Raw genomic sequence first — 14,496 nt, 5'->3', positions numbered from 1 at the left:
TCTTATTGCAGTGCAAATTGTAGATACAGAAATTACTGTGACTGCATTACAATTATGACTTCCTAGGTCATGAACTCTCTAAACCAGAGTGGAAAGACAGTGCCCAAACCATTGTGATTATTTTTACACAAATAAGGTCCCCTGATCAACATTCAGCTGAGTACAGCTGGTGCTGAGTTCCTCACTTGCATGTTTTAAGGTTTCAGGAAACGTAGGGGAGAGCACTTGAGGGGTGGCTGCTGCACAGATCCAGACCAGACAATGGAATGAGAGTTTGGAGCTGGGTGCCAACGACTATGCAAGGGTAAGAACTGGGTCAGGAAAATACCGCTCTGATTAAAGGCCCTGATCATATCAAGCCCCGGGCCATGTCTACACCACAGGTGCAGACACACCTGCAAGCAGGATCCACATGAGTCAGCCCAAGTCTGGAAATTGTCTTGTTTTAGGTACTTCTGGTAATGAAGCTAGTACCTCCCCAGGTAGAGTGAAGGTTGCTTCTCACCAGGGGATCTCCACATCATTCTGCACTGTATTTTGGAATGCAAATACACTCACTCAACCTCACCCAACTGGGTGACCTAGCAATTTAAGAACACAACTGGCTTTATATTTCAGGTACTTGCATTCTTTTTATAGTTGTTCTCCCAACAAACATTCAATGAAAACAATGTTCCTGGCATGTTGATTTAAACTAAAAAGCAATAGCTAATTGTTTCACCCAAATGTTTTAGAAGCACTGGCAACTAGAACTACAAAAGGACTTTGATGCCCCCTCTGGAAAGGTCCAATCTTCAAATCCTCTTTCCAGTTGTTGCCTTAAAGCATGTTGTCACTCAAATACTGGGTGATATAGAGCCACAGAAGCCAGAATTCACCTGTGTAAGGGTCAGAAATCAGCTGCTGTCCCTGTTTTTAGTCTGTGAAGGACCTTGAGACTATCTATGGCACGTTTACCAAAGCACAACTAGAGGATGAGGTTCCAGCTGGACCCATTGGAACTGATGTTTTCCCACTCAAATGTTGTTGCCTTCAGTTAGAAAGTCTTTCCTATGGTACCAAAATTCTTTTGGTTCCATTTGCAAAGCAGAGTGGCTTCAGGAGAAAGGACTGAGAACCTTCTCAAACTCAGAACAGCTCATAGGCTTGTCATGAAATATAATATTCCCTATGGAGGTGGCAAACATTACTTGCTACATCTTTCTCAGAGAAGGAAGAGGACAATAAAATCAGTGTCTTCCAGCTTGGAAAGGAGATGCCAGTTTAATCTCTACATCTAAAGCAAGAGGTTGCAACACTGAAATGAACATCTGCTTACTCAGGAAATAGAGGTCCCTGAAGGCAAGGAAAAGCCCTGCTCTACTTCAGAAGGCTAGAAAACACAGGATTGGGGATCAGGGTCTCTCACTGGTAGTGCAAGGATATGCACTCCCAGAGCTTGCAGAATGGGGCCAGAATTCCATAGAAGGACAGGGTTTCAGACACACTGCCATTCCCAGCCACTCTTTACCATCCCATCCTGAGATTATCTACATACTACACAGGCACCCAATGCAGGATATGGATTTTGTTATGAGGATAAGGCATAAAGCTCTAGCTTTCCTTTCAGACAGGGACTAAAGAAAACTAGTGGAAGGACTTCTCCAAGGTCCCAAAGCAAATCTATGGCAAAGCCACAAAAAGTTCCCAGCAAAATCTTGGCTCACAACCACATTCATAGTCCTGCTTATTCTGCCTCTACAAATTAACTGAAATATTAGGATACACCCTTTATTATACCATTGATTAGCCTCACAGCCTTTGGCTAAATATCCCAGGCAGCCTTGGAAGGTGCAGCCAAATTAGTGATTCAACTGGCAAAAATTCAGATGTAAGATGAGTGGTTTGCCAAAGGATGCAAAACAAATTTCAGAGCAGGCAGATGGCTGGAGGGCAGGACTTCAGCAGGTACGTTCACATCGACAACCCTGATGAAGTTGTTTGTTAGTATTCAAGCAGCTACAAAGTTATCTTCAGCACAGCAAGAGGAAAGGGACCAAATCCAGGAAGAGTTCAGATTGTAACACTCAGCAAAGCCCTAAGGGAGTTCAGAGAAGGGTCGTAGGAGCCATCCGGGGGATGAAGGGGCCAACTTCAGACAAATGATTCAAGAAGCCAAGTATTTCAGATTGGCCAGGCAATTACTAAGGGAATGATATACTGCAACAAGATTTGAATCACATTTTATAACAAAGTTTCACTAAGTTGATTTGAAAGATATTTATGATACAATTAACAGAAGTTCGTAAGCATATAGTACTATAAGATACAAGCAGCTTACTGCTCAGTCAGATTTCTGAACTCTCAGTTAACCATTTTATACCATTTACAGACTTTTACAAATGGAAAAATACTACAAAGTGTGACTGTCATGCTTAAGAGCATAAGCCTGAAAAAAGAACACAGGAATTACCCAATGAAAATGGTTTTCAAAGCAGGGACTGCTCATACTAAGTAAAATCTCCTTGCCAGGCACCATTGCATAACAACCCTGAAGCAACAATTGCTCATGTGGAAGAGTCACATCAGTAGTTATTTTAATGAAATTCAGCAGCCAGAAGCAAGAAGGCGCCTGTGGCATGTGACCAGCCAGCACTCAACAGCAGACCTTGGGAATCAATGATTTAGGGCACTGTATGGAGGTGGAATTACTTCCAGTGAAATGACTGTAAGGACTGGTTCCAGCGAGGCGGGTGGGGAGAAGATTAGATCAATTATCAGTAAAAATTTCTATTAGGCAACCAGTCCCCAAAACTATACCCATCAGTGGGAGGTCTGCCTGATAAATGGAAAAGTGCTCTGGGCATAGTCCTGAACCATCCATCACTCCCAAATAAACCCAGTGGATCTTTTTTACAATATCATCTCTTGCACTACCAAGAGAAAACTGAGCTAATCTGAATAGTCTTGACTCCTTGTGATGAGCATACCCTTCTGAGGCCAGAATTAATGAGATGGGTGATACGGGTTTCTTTTCTGGGCTTTAAATTTCACAGATGAATCTACTGTGCAACCAGTACTGGAGTGGTCCTTCAGCATAAGGAATTAAGAGCACAGGAGAAGGCGTTTTAATTATCTAGCAGAGAGCAACTCTAGGCAGGAAAAATTGGGCAATATAAATTCCATGGTTAGGGAGAGTGCAAAGCAATTAGCCCAAACACTTGAACAGAAACAGGCAGAACTTCTCAGGTTGTTCTGAATAGCATCATCCTGGCTTTTAATGCTAACTTAATGCTAAGGTGTATTTTAGCTTTGGTGAAGGATAAGAAAGGATATATGTATTCCTCATCAGTGTGTAACAGGAGCCTGGTAAGAAACACTATGACATTATTAACTACAGATTCTGGCATTCAGTGCTGGTGTAATAAAAATAAAAGACTTATAGAAAATACAAAGGCGTTCTCCTCTGGGGCACCAGCAAGACTTCATCATCCTTAAAGGTAAGTTTTCATGTTATAAGAGCAAACTAACCATACTGGACAGCAATCTAGGTTAAGTCAGGTCTTGTACTGTATTAGCTAATTGCTGTCCTGACTTAAATGAAAACTGAGCATATTTTTAGTGGCCACATATATATCTGTGACCTCAAAACAAGATGCAGCAGCTGATAAGAGCAGCTGTTTCAAAGATAATTAAAAATCTGTCAGCATCAGAAACAGAGGATGCAGGAAAGGCACTGCATCCAAAGTAAACTTTATCTTTTTCTCTTGTACTAGAGTACCCTCTTAAGGTAATCTCCAGACACATAATAGGTTAATCCTACTAGTTCCCTTCAGAGGAGCCAGCATCTACCTAGAAAGCCTCTAGACTTACATGGTCAACCTTTTGCTGATAGTCTTCATCCTTGAAGGGTCAGGAGGGAAAAAGAGAGAAGTTAAAAGGAAGCACTATAGAAGCCTGCACAAAAAACAGTCTGAAGATTGACATTTATGACTGTCCTGCAGCACATGCTTTGCAACCTTATTCAATTGAACAAAGCACAAAGTTGATCCCACCATTACAACATTTTATATCCAGTCATTTATGCAGATGCCAACTGCAGTAGTTAAAGGAAAAAAACCAAAACCCAAACATAAGCAAGAAGAGAACAGACTTGGTTCCTTCTCCCTATAGCATGATAAAATTCAAATCATTCAGGTGTGTAGGATCCTAGAAAGATTCATATGGAGAGTCACTGCAGCCATGCCAGACACCAGAACTGATGCTGGACCAGTCGTACTAGGGGTTATACACTGTAGCAGGCTACAGCCCTTTTTTCAGAAGCTACTTTTTCTCAAGGCAACCTCAGGTTTTCCCCTGGGAGCACAAGACGTAGCAGTTAGCTTAGGACAGCTGCCATAGCTTCAGCAGATGATCTTTAGCTAACACTGGTAAGGAAGCAGCTTGGTTGTGTGGTAGATAAGTAACTCAAGAAAATCAGCCCGTTAATCACTGTGAAAGTTGTGAACTGGTTGAGAACCTTTTAGATGAGCAGATTGTCAGCACTTGCAACAACCAGTGCTGTTAGGCACCAAATGTAAGGAGGTAATTATGAACCCAATAATCTCTATGCTATTCTAGAAATCACAGTCTTCAGAACCATTCAGGAGGAGAATTTAGAGTTTCCTAGATTGACCTATGACTCTACACCAGGAGTATGCACAGGATGGCTGGAAACACTCCACTAACCCCCCTGACTTTTCTTCTGGATTAAATCATCTCTCCTGTGGAACATGGAACCCATGTGATTCATAAACTGCATATATCTCTCATGGAAGTGGTTTGGTATCTGAGTTCATTTTGTGTCTTTGCTGTCATCTGGTCTTATGATCTCACTACAACAAGAGCAGAGGGGGGCTACACGCAGGTTAGAGCAGCTGGGGTACAAAGGTGTCCTTACCAATGAGTAGCACAAATGAAAACAGATTTGCCCAACGGGTAAAAATCTGTTGGAAGCATGTATCTGTCAGCCAGGGGCCTGCTTGGTCCCACAGCCAAAAGCAGAAAGGCTTGACCTAAGCTTCTCTGGATGTACAGAGCCCAAGCAGTACAAGACTTGCACTAGCATGGAAGAAAATCCAGCTGGGCAACACATGTTGGAAAAACATTTAAATAACCACTTCTTGGAGCAATCTTTCACATGGGTCTCACCCTCAGCAATTCTTTTTTTTTTATTATTATTATTATTCTTTACTCATTTGGGCTAGGTAGAGTCCTATTAAAACAAAGCCTGGATGTCAGCCTAAAACATCACTGCCAGGAGTGTTTGTAAACTGGGTGGTGGAAGTCCAGACAGTTGCTTTACTAAAATCACATACAGCACAAATGGCCCAAGTTCTTATCTGTCTAACAGAATATATGCTCAATAAGGTATTTTTACGGCAAGAAATGCTTTTTAACTACCACCCAAGGACCACAACTACATAAGCAAGTTTAAAAATACCAGCTAGGACAACAAGAGAAAAAACAATTTCAGAAGTGAAAGCACAGAACCTTTCCCCAGGCTGTGGTGAAACATGGCAGACAGCCAGCAGGGAGTTTGATTTTTGGGCAAACCCTGATATCGAGTCATTTTGTTCTACCTGTGTGGAAATGTCCTCAAAATAGAGAAAACCTTCATCCTTTAGGCTGGCCATTGTCTAGTAAAGCAGTCTCCATTCAAAGGACCTACACAGTGCTGCCAGAGACACAATGGCAAAATCAGACTGCAAGAGGCAGAAACCAGGGAACTCTTGAACAAGGTCCCAAGGGAATCACCTTACTGTTGGATAAAGAAAACAGATCATGGAAGTAGGATAACATTAAAATATTTTTGCATACAGGACAGCAAATAGTTCACTCTTGTTGAGAGAAGAAACAGGAAAGGAAAAATCTGCTGATACATTTTTAAAAGGCTTTTCCACTCAACTTTCCAAATCAATCTCATCAAGAGCTCCAAACCTGGCCAAACAACTTCTTCTGATGGATGTCATCAAGCCAGCATTCAGGCTGTTGGGAACAGTGATGTTAGAGCCAAGAAAAAGGTTTGACTTTTATTCTGTAGAAGTGTCCAGAAGTCCTGTTAGGATGGGATAGCAAAGATCTTCAACAGATCTCATTACATAATCTGTCCCTCTCATTATACAAATAATATGACTAGCTTGAGTTTCTCCCATTCTGTCAGAAAAGTTGATAGCATCAAGATGAGTAAATGTAATCAAGCCACGGGATGGGAAAGGCCTCTCAATGGAAAAAGAGATACATTACCCCTCTGAAATGAATGTTTGAAATGCAGAGTTCTGGCATGCAGCAAGCAGATTTATCTCTAGGAATTCCCAGTTACAGCATATTCCCCTGGGTGCCCAAGAAGTGCCTGCTGAATTACCAAGGAGCTCTGAAGGCAGAAGCGCACACAGCCTCTGCTGCACGAGGGTGCCAACTGCACCAATTACAGCAGAGAATCATGTTCCATCTTGCCTGCTGAAATAACACATACCTGCAGAGTTGTTTGCTAATACTTGTACTTCTGAAAAGGCAGGAATGCTCTGCATGTCACATGGGCAGAGTGTGAGCTTTGTGACCTTTCATGAGCCCCTTGAGCAGGTCTACATTTGAAGAGAACGCAGGTACTTCCACAAAGAATGGGAATTATGAAGTAGATTTGGGCAGAGGAATTACGGATTTGCTGCTGTAGTTAAGAATATTCTTGTGGGAGATACATACACACATCAGGCACTGAAAAACACTAAGATATCATAGTGTTTCCATAGAACTTGGAAGAAGTATATTAGGCTACAAGGCAACTATGCCCTGGGGAAGGAGGTTTTAACACACATTTGTTGTAGGGAGCAACACACAGTTTGGAGTCTCTTTTGAAAGAGAGAGGCCATGCCAAGCAGAGATCAGCAGTAACCTGATAAGATCTATGCTCCAAGTCAGATGATTTGCCTATTGACTTCAAAACAAAGATCTTTTTAATTACAGTAATTGTCCACCTCTAAGTGAATTTCCTTGTAATAAGCCCAGATGTTGAAACATGGATAGACAGGTACTTTTTGCTTCCTTCAAGCAAGCTGTTCTGACTGGAAAACACTTCCTGGATGCTCCTCAGTGTCATTAAAAGACCCAAACAGTAACAGAAATGGTATGTTCATACCAGAAATGTGAGATGGGTAGAAACTGGGTTGATTAGCATGGAATTAAAAAAAAATAAAATTAAAAAAGAGTCAAGGTGAATTAAACTAGTTTTAAAACTATGAGCAATCTCTGAGGAAGACAAAATCACTAACCTGAATATGAAATTGCATATGAGGGTGTAAATATGGCAAAGGTCTAAGACAAACCCCTTTACCTTCAAAAATCAGTAAGAACAAAACCTTCTATGCTGAGATAAATTACATGATGCCTAATTCACTACTGCCAGTTCCATAAAAACAAAAATGGACTTTTTTAAAAATCTTGCCTATTTCAAGATGACTAGATGGCTGAGACATCCATTGTAACCCCATCACTTAACAGCAAAATAAGGCCAAGCTTCCAAAAAAGTAAAAGGTGACTGCCAATCTAGGGTGAAGGAATAAACAATATTAGTTCTGTTAAATTCTCACTTTGGTAACAAATATGGTCACATATAAAAAAAAGCCTCCAATTTTGGAGCAAAGGAAAAGGCTGAGGATTATTTACAGTAGATTTTGTCTTTCTTCCAGTACCTCCAAGGTTGTTGATTAACACAAACATTTAGCAACGAAGACCTGCCTGAAGGGAGACTATTGACACAAACTATTCTTCCTGGTGGTTAAGATCCAGTACTAACATACTTGAATGTTGTAAGGCATGGAAGTCCTCACCCTCCTGCTGCTGAAAAGCTCACTGCTTTCAAACAGCACACTCTAAACATTTCTTAATCTTCTTCAAGACTGGCCCAAGTCCTGGAACCACTATGATCTCTTCCTAGCTATTGAAATGCTTGTGATGTGAGCAGTAAGCACAAACAAACTACAGTAAGTTACAGTCCATCAGCTGTACTGCTACATAATGCCCTGGGCTCTTTAAAACCAGAAAACCAGACCATGAACTAGGATGGCCAGTTCCAGCAAGAGAACAATCTTGACAGCGAGCCACCGTAATGTGGAGGCCAGCTAATGATTACGCCTCCTTAAACCACCAGCTCGTTTCCCCAAGACTTTCTTCACCTATGAGGTCAACGGTTACTTCTATTTCTTAGATTGAATCTTCTGCACATTCCCTCCCAGAATTCATCCTGAATGCCTACAGCATATCCATGGGGAGAATTCCTAGGTGGAAGATGATTCTCCATTATGCCTATCAAAATAAAAGATCATACTTTCTCCAGGAAAAAAAAGTCTACTCTATGAGGTGTTATTGTAAGCTAAGCTGTAATAATGCCGTTTTCAACAGCATCACAGGGTCTCAAAGGAAAAATCCCCCATACCCATTTTGGCACAGATGTCTGGGACACAGCTACTCAGTGTAATAGGAAGGTTTTGTCACTGCACAGGAAATCAGGGGGTAAGTAGTCACTCCAAGAAAAAAGGTCCCAGGGCTCTGAGCAGAGTAGCTTGAAGCAGAGTTGGTGGCAGGGTGGCCAGCAGGGCAAAAAGGGTTTCCAGTTTAAAGAAGACAAGAATATGGTATACTGGTGACCACTGACTGGCACTGCAAAATGGTAAGCATCACCTCATTTAAACAAATACCACTGGCAACAAAGTGGAAGTTGGATGACATTTTTGTCTATCTGGTATGTGTCAGGGAGCAAAATTGGTACGGCATTTCTTGAGAGCTGCTCCTTCTAGCAGGAGATGTCTGTGGAGAAGCCAAGCTAACATCCAACAGCAAGCTTCCAGGAACAATTTCAGCATTCTGCAATGCTAAGCAAAAAAATCAATTGAAACAGTTCAGATCTATTTCTGGATACTTGAGGATGTTGACTCACTCCCCTGAGAAAGAGAGGTTCCTGACCCCCTTCTACCATTTGAAGGTGTACTAATAGAACAGCCTCTGAACCAAGTTTTCCTCCAAAAACAAGTGGGAGCTGAGTTTGCACATTATTACCTACAAGGATGGCTCCTAGTATGACCTTTGTAGCCGCACACAGAGAAAATGAAAAAAGAACACAAATTTGATACAGACCATGTCAGGGATACTCTGGCTCAGGCAAAGCAAAGCACAAAAGTAAGGCATCTGTTTATCTGCATTGCGACCAAAGATGGCAGCAAAACTGGTCACAAAATGATGTGCCTGCTCATATTTGAAATCTAGAAATTAAAATATCAGGAATATATGTATGCACAGAAGGGAGAGGCCCCAAGTCCTGTATGATACTACTCACCATACTTGACATGAAAGAAACCATAGCCCTAGAGAGGAGTGTGGAAACTACTATTCAAAGGGCAACATCAGTAAAGGGACAAGGCAGTCACATGAGTCCCAAATCTAAGGACAAAATTCAAAGGGCAAAGCACACCATGTAGGAAGGTATCTCAGAAGAAACTCATAATTCTCCACTGGAGAAAACAGCAGGACAACAGACAAGCCCTCCTGCCAGGACACCCACCTCTCCAAGACAGGCAGACGAGGAATTCTTCCTGCTGAGATTTTCACCCGCAAAGATGTCTTGGCGGGCTCGACGGCCCATCTTTAGTACCTGTAGTGCAGGGGAAAGCAGGAGGGAGCAGAGGGCACACAGTTACTGACAAAAGCCGTTTCACTGCAGGGAGCAGAACGCAAGGCCCGGCCCCGCCGTGGCGCCCCGCCCGCAGCGCGGTGCCCGCACAGCGCGGAGGCTCCGCTGCCGCAGGTGTGAGGGGTGTGAGCCCCGCGGCCCGCCCAGCCGCGCTGCCCGGCCCCTCCGCTGCACGGCGCCCGCGGCAGCCGGGCCGCCACCCCGCGCCCCAAGGCCCCGAGCCCCCGCTCAGAGAGGCCGGGCCCGCCCCGGCCCCGCTCACCCCGGCCACGCCGCCCCTGCGCGGCGCCTCCGCTCGCTCCGGCTCGGCCTCCATCCGCCGCCGGGGCCGCCGGTGCTTCCGGCCGACAGCCCGCCCCGGCAACGCGGGCCCGGCCCCGCCGGGCTCGGCCCGCAGCCCCGGCAACGCGGGCCCGGCCCGCAGCCCCGCACCGCCCGGCCCAGCACCCGCGCCTGGCAGCCGCAGAGACACCCAGCCCCGCAGCACTCCTAGAACCTTGGCCTGACTAAGGGGGACACCGCTGCTGCAGCACCTCATGCGGGTTCTCAGCCCTTTCTAATTCCACTTGCGGTGTGGCGCGCCAGGAACAGTCTGACGCTCTGCCTTCTCCAGCTTTTTCTGAAGACACTTTTTAAGTTCCCACTAAGGCAGATAAATCCTAGCCTTGCACATCTCTCCTGATAGAGGTTTTTGCCAAAGTCTCCCGATGGCTGCTGATGCTCTTCCCACTTCTCCCTGGCTCTCTAACACAGCTTTCCAGATGAGGCAGCCGGTCCCCAGAGCTCACGGTGGAGGCAGTGCCAAGGATCAAATGTAAGCACAACGATCATTACACACATGCTTCTCAGCCGTGAGTTGTGCTGAGATGTCCACTGAGCTGTATAACACGACCCGTTTCTTAGCTCGGCAGATGTACAGATTAATTGTAAATAAATCTACATGTTTAACAAACATTCAGTTTTCCAGTACTTTGTCACTTTGCCTATATTTTTTTTTCTGCTATCTCACATTCCTCACAATTTTCACCCATCCTCATGAGCCTAAATAATTTCTTCTGCTGCTGCGATAGAGAACTGTACCACCACAAACTGCACTGCTAACACTCAATGACGAAAATTGACTCCATAAGTCTAAACTATTAAGCCACCCAGGAATATCTTTTACTAAAGGCACTAGATTTCACTCTATACCTGCTTAGCTTTTGTAGAAGCTCGTGGTTTGGCTGAGGAATTTTAAGTCATCTAAATAAGTGGTATCAAATAATTCTCCTTTTTTCCATTCCTACTGACATGTTGAAGTAGTTGTGCTGTGATGAACTAAGGATTAAGTGAAATAAGATTTGTGGGCAGAGGTAATAACTTTTTATTAAACCAACTGATACAGCTGGGAAAAAAAAAAAAAAAAACATAAAATAAGGGTTTCTGTGCCTGAAAGCTTGTGTGTTTTTTCCAGCTGTATCAATTGGCCTAATAAAAGATATTATCTCCCTTTACAAATCTTGACATGTTCAAGGAATTCAGTAAGTGAGACATGATTTTCCTTTTTTGAAGCCAAGCTCACTGGGCTTTATGAAATTATGATCTTCCATATATTTTGTTCTTTTCTTTTAATTACAGATTCAAGCATTCATGAGGCAGAGAGGGTAGTTTGCACCTAGCACCATGCTTCACCACCAGGGCCATAGGAATATGGCCCCACATTTCTCAATGCTCCCCAGCTCCTCCAAACATCTGCTGCAACAACACAGCTACACAGATGCCAGGAGACAGAGGGGACTATAGGTCTGGGGTTACAATACACTTACAGCTGACCTTCTTGATCAGAAAAAGAGCACCCCAAGAGGAGCATAACAGCATCCAGAGCAATGTCTGCTAAAACAGGAAGGCATCCCTGGGGCAGGAATCTTTGGGTAGGAGTACATTGGCAGCTGTGCTCCTGTCAGTGTCGTGCTTGGCACCAATCAACAGTGGATAGGAACTGACTGTCACCATCAGTTTATCATCCTACTGTAAAACTTCCATACCTTCTCTCTGCGAGTTCTCATGGGCAGCTCCTCACAGCACTCACTCCTTTTCTCTTTCTTCCACATGGTTGGCTGAATCCTTCCTGTCCCTAGCAGCACATACAAACCCTTAGTGTCCCTTGCACAACTGCCTAACCCTTGCTTCTCACAGCACCACCAACAAACAGCAACTCTTCTCTTGACTAGCTAATCCACTCTTTTATAACACCCATCCTTACTGGACACAGCTGTGACCTATTAAGGGCCAGGCTGTTCCTACTCTTTGGTAATTAGCACAGCGGTAATTCCTCAGGGGCGAGATTGCCTTCAGCACCATCTCTGTTCTCTTACAATCCATCTTCCCACATGCTCCCACACAGCCAGCTGGCAGGGTCATCCTCCCAGAGCCAGGGTAGAGGGGTGCCATCCTGGACAGACAGATCATGAAGCAGCATGACCAGTGCATTCACTTGTTTGGAACTGCCCTCCCCTCCAAGCTTCTCCTCACAATTCCCCTGGGTCTCCATCCCAGACAGTACACCTGTACTTCCCATTTTCCCCCAAGACACACTCTGTGCTGCTTGCTGCCTACCCCAGGGAGAGAAGTCTCAGGCCAGTTGAGGGAGGGTGAAGTCCATGTGCAGGAAAGAAAACATGTAAAGACTTGGGCAACTGAGCTTTGCCTCAGAATTTTGACTCCGGACTTCAGAGATTCTCAAGGAGAGGGAAGAGCAGATGTGCAGAAAGAATGAAACCTAAAATCTGTTCTACCTCTAATCCCTCTGGATTCCACTTATTGGAATAGGGTTTGTCACGTACCCCTCAAAGTTTTGCCTGCTTGGGAAGGGCAACAGGAGGAAAAGAGTTTTCATTCATCATTTCATGTTGTGGCCAAAGTGGATTTTGCCTGCCTTAAGTGTTTGGATTACATTTTCTGAACAGTTTAATTCTCCTCTGTCTTACAGGTGACACCACAGGCAGCATTTGACTCCGGACCTAGACTGTGTTCACTTAACCAACTGAGAAGGAGCCAGGTAGCAGAACAAATGTCTGGTGTGCTGTGGTTGTCCAAAGCTATTTTCAGTGTTTGCTTCCTGTCCAGTTCAGGTCTGTGGTGCCAGGGTTTCTCTTTCCCAGTGTACAGTTTCAGGTGTATTCTCAGCTCTCAGTCTGCCTTACTTGTTTGGTTTTGCCCTCACTGTAAATCACACTGCTGCCACCCCCTCTGAGCTGAACACAAGTAAGAACTCCGCAAGCATTCCTTTCACGGACAAGTTCTCACATCTAAGCGTGGACTCTCTCCATCTGGTTCCAGCACAAACCTGATCACACAGAGTAGGACTGACAGAGTTCCCCACTAGTGCTGTTGATTTCTCCTTGACTGGCAGACATATGAATAGAGCTTGTGTCTGGTACTCCTATCCATGAGAAATTCTGGGAAGGCAATCACACTTGAGCCTCCCATATGCTTCTGATCCTAGACCCCCTTTAAAGCAAGGGCACACACATGTAGTTAAAGCTATAGCTATGGTGGAAAGCCCACGTGGTTGCACAATGACCACCTTATTCAGAGTGCCCAAAGGTTTTCTGAAGCAGGTCTTTGACAGTAGTAGGATTTATGGGATACAGGGCAATTCCAGTACCAACAAGTGACACAGCAGGGTGCTTTCTTCCTCGCCGAATCTTCACATCAGGCAGGCAGCCAGACTCCCAATTTTGATATGGGCCAATTCATTAAAATATTAATCTTCCACTGGGAAGTGAAGCATTCAGCAAAGATTGTTGCTATATCCTGCTCCACGCTGGCAGCTCCAAGCATCTCAGTTTAATTTTTCTGCAGGTTTTTTTTTCCTCCATGCACCTTCCCATCTCTAAGGGGTTTTGGAGGAGGGAAAAAACTGCAAATATTTTTATTTCTGTAGGCTCCAGAACAAAATCCCCTGACAATTGCAAAGTTTCAAACAAGATATCCCTCTCTCTGGAAGGTGGAAGGGGCTTTGACAGGCAGCAAAGGTCCACACATTTGCCTGTCTTGATTGCCATGAGAACAGATGCTATTTGTGTTACGTCAGCCCCAGCTCAGACTGTCAAACCCCAGCCAGAGTTGCCAAGTGTGAAATATTTCCTATGATACATGTTCAGTAGCCCTGTCAGGCTCTCCCTCAGCCTAGCTGGATTCCAGCATGTAAAAGATGTGCAACCTGTTAATGACTGTTGCTCACAGCCTCCAGCATTGCTTCCAGTGCATGTCAGATCACGGGGCTTCCCCACCTCTTTTCAACCCACAGAGCAACACTTGGAACAGAAAGTGAGTGGCCCAATACTGGAACCAGCAGGGACCCCTACATCCTTCTCCACTATTACTTCCAAGCACTAAGTTCACACTGTCAGCTTGTAAAAGAAAAGTCTGATCTCAGCCATTAGCAACAAAACCTTGCATTTCTTACTATTGTATTTCATCCCATTTCTCCTGTATTAGCCTTCAAAATTGCCTACCCCCTCCTATAGGATATCCCAGTCCTCCCCTATACCGACAATGCCTCCAGTTTTGGATAAGCAGCCAATTTCATTAGCACATCCATTTTGGCATGCCAAGATCATTAATAAAACCTGGGCCCAAGACCAGCCTCTGGGAAACTCTCATAATTTCTTATAATTTCTGTACTTATCTCCATCTTGACTAATAAGTCACTATGCCACTATGCGGCACTGTAGCAAATGGATTACTGGAGTCCAAAGCAATCAGTTTGACTGCATTTAGTGTGACCTCCAACCTGGCAGCAAGGTAGAGGA

General features: G+C 44.3%; 1 protein-coding gene across 4 annotated transcripts in view; it reads right to left on the bottom strand.

Moving 5' to 3' along the window:
- The window catches only part of IFT43 (intraflagellar transport 43), a 46,398-nt gene extending 34,468 nt beyond the window's left edge, over positions 1-11,930 (bottom strand). The window contains exons 1-3 of one of the 4 annotated variants that reach the window (XM_085582204.1): positions 11,725-11,930; positions 9,572-9,661; positions 3,853-3,882 (exon numbers count right to left, since the gene is read on the bottom strand). In XM_085582204.1, coding sequence (XP_085438330.1) covers positions 3,853-3,882; positions 9,572-9,661; positions 11,725-11,790 — 186 coding nt within the window. In that variant the 5' untranslated portion in view covers positions 11,791-11,930. Of the gene's footprint in view, positions 1-3,852; positions 3,883-9,571; positions 9,662-9,962; positions 10,031-11,724 lie in introns of those variants that run through there. The other 3 variants (XM_021542795.3, XM_085582205.1, XM_021542796.3) reach the window with 3 other exon arrangements.
- Positions 11,931-14,496: the final 2,566 nt, after the last annotated feature.

Source organism: Lonchura striata, chromosome 5 (assembly GCF_050655825.1).
Source record: "Lonchura striata isolate lonStrDom1 chromosome 5, ASM5065582v1, whole genome shotgun sequence".
Lineage (NCBI taxonomy): Eukaryota > Metazoa > Chordata > Aves > Passeriformes > Estrildidae > Lonchura > Lonchura striata.
Note: the sequence above shows the minus strand (reverse complement) of the source record. Positions and strands in the feature narration are given on the sequence as shown.